Here is a 4,095-nt window from a genome sequence, read left to right on the forward strand (position 1 = left end):
AGCTTACCAGTCTGTTTCATACTCTCATCTTCAACAATACGGTCCCTCTCATTTGTAAATACTGAAGAAAAGTACTCATTCAAGACCTCTCCTATCTCTTCCGACTCATTACACAGTCTCCCGCTACTGTCCTTGATTGGACCTACTGAGTTGCAGTTAGATAGGATAGTGAAGAAGGTGTTTGGTGTGCTTTCCTTTATTGGTCAGAGTATTGAGTACAGGAGCTGGGAGGTCACGTTGAGGCTGTACAGAACATTTGTTTGGCCTCTTTTGGAATATTATTTCTGATTCTGGTCTCCTTCCTATTGGAAAGATGTTGTGAAATTTGAAAGGGTTCAGAAAAGGGTTTGTGGGTGGCACGGTGGCACAGTGGTTAGCACTGCTGCCTCACAGCGCCAGAGACCCGGGTTCAATTCCCGACTCAGGCGACTGACTGTGTGGAGTTTGCACATTCTCCCCGTGTCTGCGTGGTTTTCCTCTGGGTGCTCCGGTTTCCTCCCACAATCCAAAGATGTGCAGGTCAGGTGAATTGGCCATGCTAAATTGCCCGTAGTGTTAGGTTAAAGGGGTAAATGTAGGGGTATGGGTGGGTTGCGCTTCGGCGAGTCGGTGTGGACTTGTTGGGCCGAAGGGCCTGTTTCCACACTGTAAGTAATCTAATCTAATCTAAAGTAATCTAATCTAATCTAAAACATTTACAAGGATGTTGCCAAGGTTGGAGGATTTGAGCTATTGGGGAGAGGTTGAATAGGCTGGGGCTGTTTTCCCTGGAGCGTTGGAGGCTGAGGCGTCACCTCAAAGAGGTTTGTAAAATCATGGGGGGCATGGATAGGATAAATAGTCAAAGTCTTTTCCCTTTGGGTGGATGAGTCCAGAACTAGAGGGCATTGGTTTAGGGTTAGAAGGGAAAGATATAAATGAGACCTGAGGGGCAACTTTTTCACGCAGTGGGTGGTACGTGTATGGAATGAGCTGCCGGAGAAAGTGGTGGAGGCTGGTACAATTGCAACATTTAAAAGGCATCTAGATGGGTGTATGAATAAGAAGGGTTTGGAGGGTTATGGGACAGGTGCTGGCTAGTGGGACTAGATTGGGTTGGGATATCTAGTCGATATGGACGAGTTGGACTGAATGGTCTGTTTCCATGCAGAAAATCTCTGTGACTCTAATGAAAATACAAGAGGCTTGAAATCATGTTTCAGGGACTCAAAGCTTTACCGATTCACCAGAATTATGTAAGGGCTGATAGTGTTAATTTTTTAAGTAGGCAACAGTGCTGTTGTGTTCTGTTAATGATGTGGAGGTCCCGGTGTTGGACTGGGGTGGACAAAGTTAAAAAAAATCACTTAACACCAGGTTATAGTCTAGCAGGTTTATTTGGAAGTACTAGCTTTCAGAGTGCTGCTCCTTCATCAGCTAACTAGTAGGACAGAATCATAAGACACAGAATTTATAGCAAAAGATCACAGTGTTATGCAATTAAAAAGATATGTTGAACAAACATAGATTGCTGTTTAGGCTTTCATCTTTTAGAAAGAGTTGTAGGTTTTGATTCATTAATATATAAATTCCAAAACTAATTTCAAGTCACATTCTCAAGATAACTTAATCTAAATGACTATCTCATATTTCTGTAAGATTTATAAAATGTCAACTTGCACACAATCTGCATGCAGTCAATCCATATAACATTTTATAAATTCATACTTTGGAAGTAGAACCAGTCTGACTCAAGATTGGGATACAGTTATGTTGTCTTTTTGGTTCTGTTCTGAGCTACAATCTAAATGACTATCTCATATTTCTGTAGGATTTATTAAAACACACACCAGTCAGTCACCCAGATCATCCTTTGCTACAAGATGCCCTCCGTATTTCACAGAACTTTTTGTCAAGCATTAATGAGGAGATCACTCCCAGGAGACAGTCTATGACTGTGAAGAAAGGCGAGGTGAGTTTCTTTGTCAAAAGCATAAATACATTTGCAGTTCATTTATAGATTTTGTTTAATTACTAGCAATAATTTCTCTCAAATGGGGGTGTTTTCTCGTTTATTACCTTGTAAAAATTATGTCACATCCCATATTAGATAGTTTTCCAACTCAAATCTTCAGGGACTGGATGGGATGTGGCGATTTGTGCAGCAATGTATGCAAAACTAAGCCAATTAATTCACATTATCTGTGAATTTGATTTTTTCTTGTCTTGAAATCAACGTAAGGTATCAGGGGTGGAGTAACATTTGAGGTGGAGAAGGTGGTCTCTTGGCTCTAAGGCCCCTATAGAGCAAGCCAATGAATACCATTCTTCTGTTTATTGGCTTGCAAGTTTTCCCTTCAAGTGATCACCCAGTTACCTTTATGAATTTATTTTTCATCTCAATTTCCAGTACCCTTATGGGGAGCAAACTCCAGGCCATCACCATGCACTGCATTAAAAAAAAGTCCTTCAATGTATCCAATGGTATATTTCGTATAAAATCTTAAATTGGTGTCTCCTAGAATAGCTTTTTTTTGTTTTACAGACGCACTCTCCCACGGACATACATACTCACACATATAAATCTATGGGATGAACCATTTCATCCAAGATGTTTGTTTATTTGCAAAACCTTCTATTTCAAAAAACATATAATTTGTAGTCGCAGTCAGTCAGTGTGGCATCTTATGTATTTCAGCTTTCCGAATAAAACCAGCCTACTTCCAGGTTAAAACTCTGAGGCAGGTTCTGAAAAAAAAACCTTTCACCTACTTTTCAGTGTCTGACTTGAGATGCCTCGTTTTGTATATTCCTTTTCCTGCCTGAATATCATGACAGCACAGCACTGACACCCTTGGTCACCTGCAGAGACATTATTTGACACTCCACTCACACCAGTTGTATGATCTTTGGATCTTTCTGCCCTTCATCTCTCTGTCTATAAACTCTGTGTCTATGTGCCCTGCTTCTCACTGCACCTAATGAAGGGGCTGCGTTCTTCCTCAGGAAAGGAGGTAAAAACTGCACACAATGTTCCAGGTGTAGTCTCATCAAGGCCTTGTACAATTGCAGCAAGACAAGCCTGCTCCTGAACTTGAATCCTCTTGCTATGAAGGCCAACTATTTGCCTTCCTCAGTGCCTGCTGCACCTGCATGCTTTTAGTGACCAGTGTACAACAACACCCAGGTATCATTGCACTTTCGCCCTTTCCCAATCAATTGCAATTCAGATAATAATATGCCATCTTTTTTTTTCTACCACAATGGACAACCTCTCATGTATGAACATTATACTTCACCTGCTATGAATTTTCCCTCTCACTCAACTTGTCCAAATCATACTGAAGCATCTTTGCATCGTGTTAACAGCTCACCCTTCCACCCAGCTTTGTGTTGTCTGCAGATTTAGAGATACTAAATTTAGTTCCCTTCTATAAATCATTAATATTATAGGGGAATAGCTGATCCCTGAAATACCCCACTAGACACTGGCTGCCAATGAGACCCATTTATTTCGATTCTGTTTCCGCTCTGCCAACCTGCAATCCTGTGCACTTTAATTTTACACGGTAATCTCATAAGTGGGATATTATTGAAAGCCTTCTGAAAGTGTAATTAAACCAAATTGGTTGGCACCACATATCACCTGTATGAGTTACATCCTCTAAAATCCCCGGTAGATCTGTCCAGCATGATTTCCCTTTTCACAAATCCGTGTTGATTTTGTCCAGTTCTGTGACAGCTCTCTGAATATTATGCTGTTAGATCTTTTATAATGGATTTTTGCATTTTTCCCACTAGCAATGTCTGGCTAACTGGTCCAGTTTTCTGTTTTCTCTCTGTCTCCTTTCTTACATTTGCTATCATTAAGTCCATGGGAACTGTTCCATAGTGTATCTTGAAAGATGATCACCAATGCATCCATTATTACCAGGGTCATTTCGTTAAGTACTCTTGAGTTGTACCCTGGGGTTTTGTTAGCCTTTAATCCTCTAAATTTTCCCAACACTATTTCCCTGCTTGAAAGATGATCACCAATGCATCCATTATTACCAGGGTCATTTCGTTAAGTACTCTTGAGTTGTACCCTGGGGTTTTGTTAGCCTTTAATCCTCT

General features: G+C 40.7%; 1 protein-coding gene across 3 annotated transcripts in view; it reads left to right on the forward strand.

Annotated features, from left to right (window-relative positions):
- Positions 1 to 4,095, forward strand: part of LOC122562879 (breakpoint cluster region protein-like) — a 477,748-nt gene that overhangs the window by 249,817 nt on the left and 223,836 nt on the right. For all 3 annotated transcript variants that reach the window (XM_043716190.1, XM_043716188.1, XM_043716189.1), the window contains exon 8: positions 1,811 to 1,951. In XM_043716190.1, coding sequence (XP_043572125.1) covers positions 1,811 to 1,951 — 141 coding nt within the window. The remainder of the gene's footprint in view (positions 1 to 1,810; positions 1,952 to 4,095) is intronic.

Source organism: Chiloscyllium plagiosum, chromosome 25 (assembly GCF_004010195.1).
Source record: "Chiloscyllium plagiosum isolate BGI_BamShark_2017 chromosome 25, ASM401019v2, whole genome shotgun sequence".
In the NCBI taxonomy this organism is placed as follows: Eukaryota; Metazoa; Chordata; class Chondrichthyes; order Orectolobiformes; family Hemiscylliidae; genus Chiloscyllium; species Chiloscyllium plagiosum.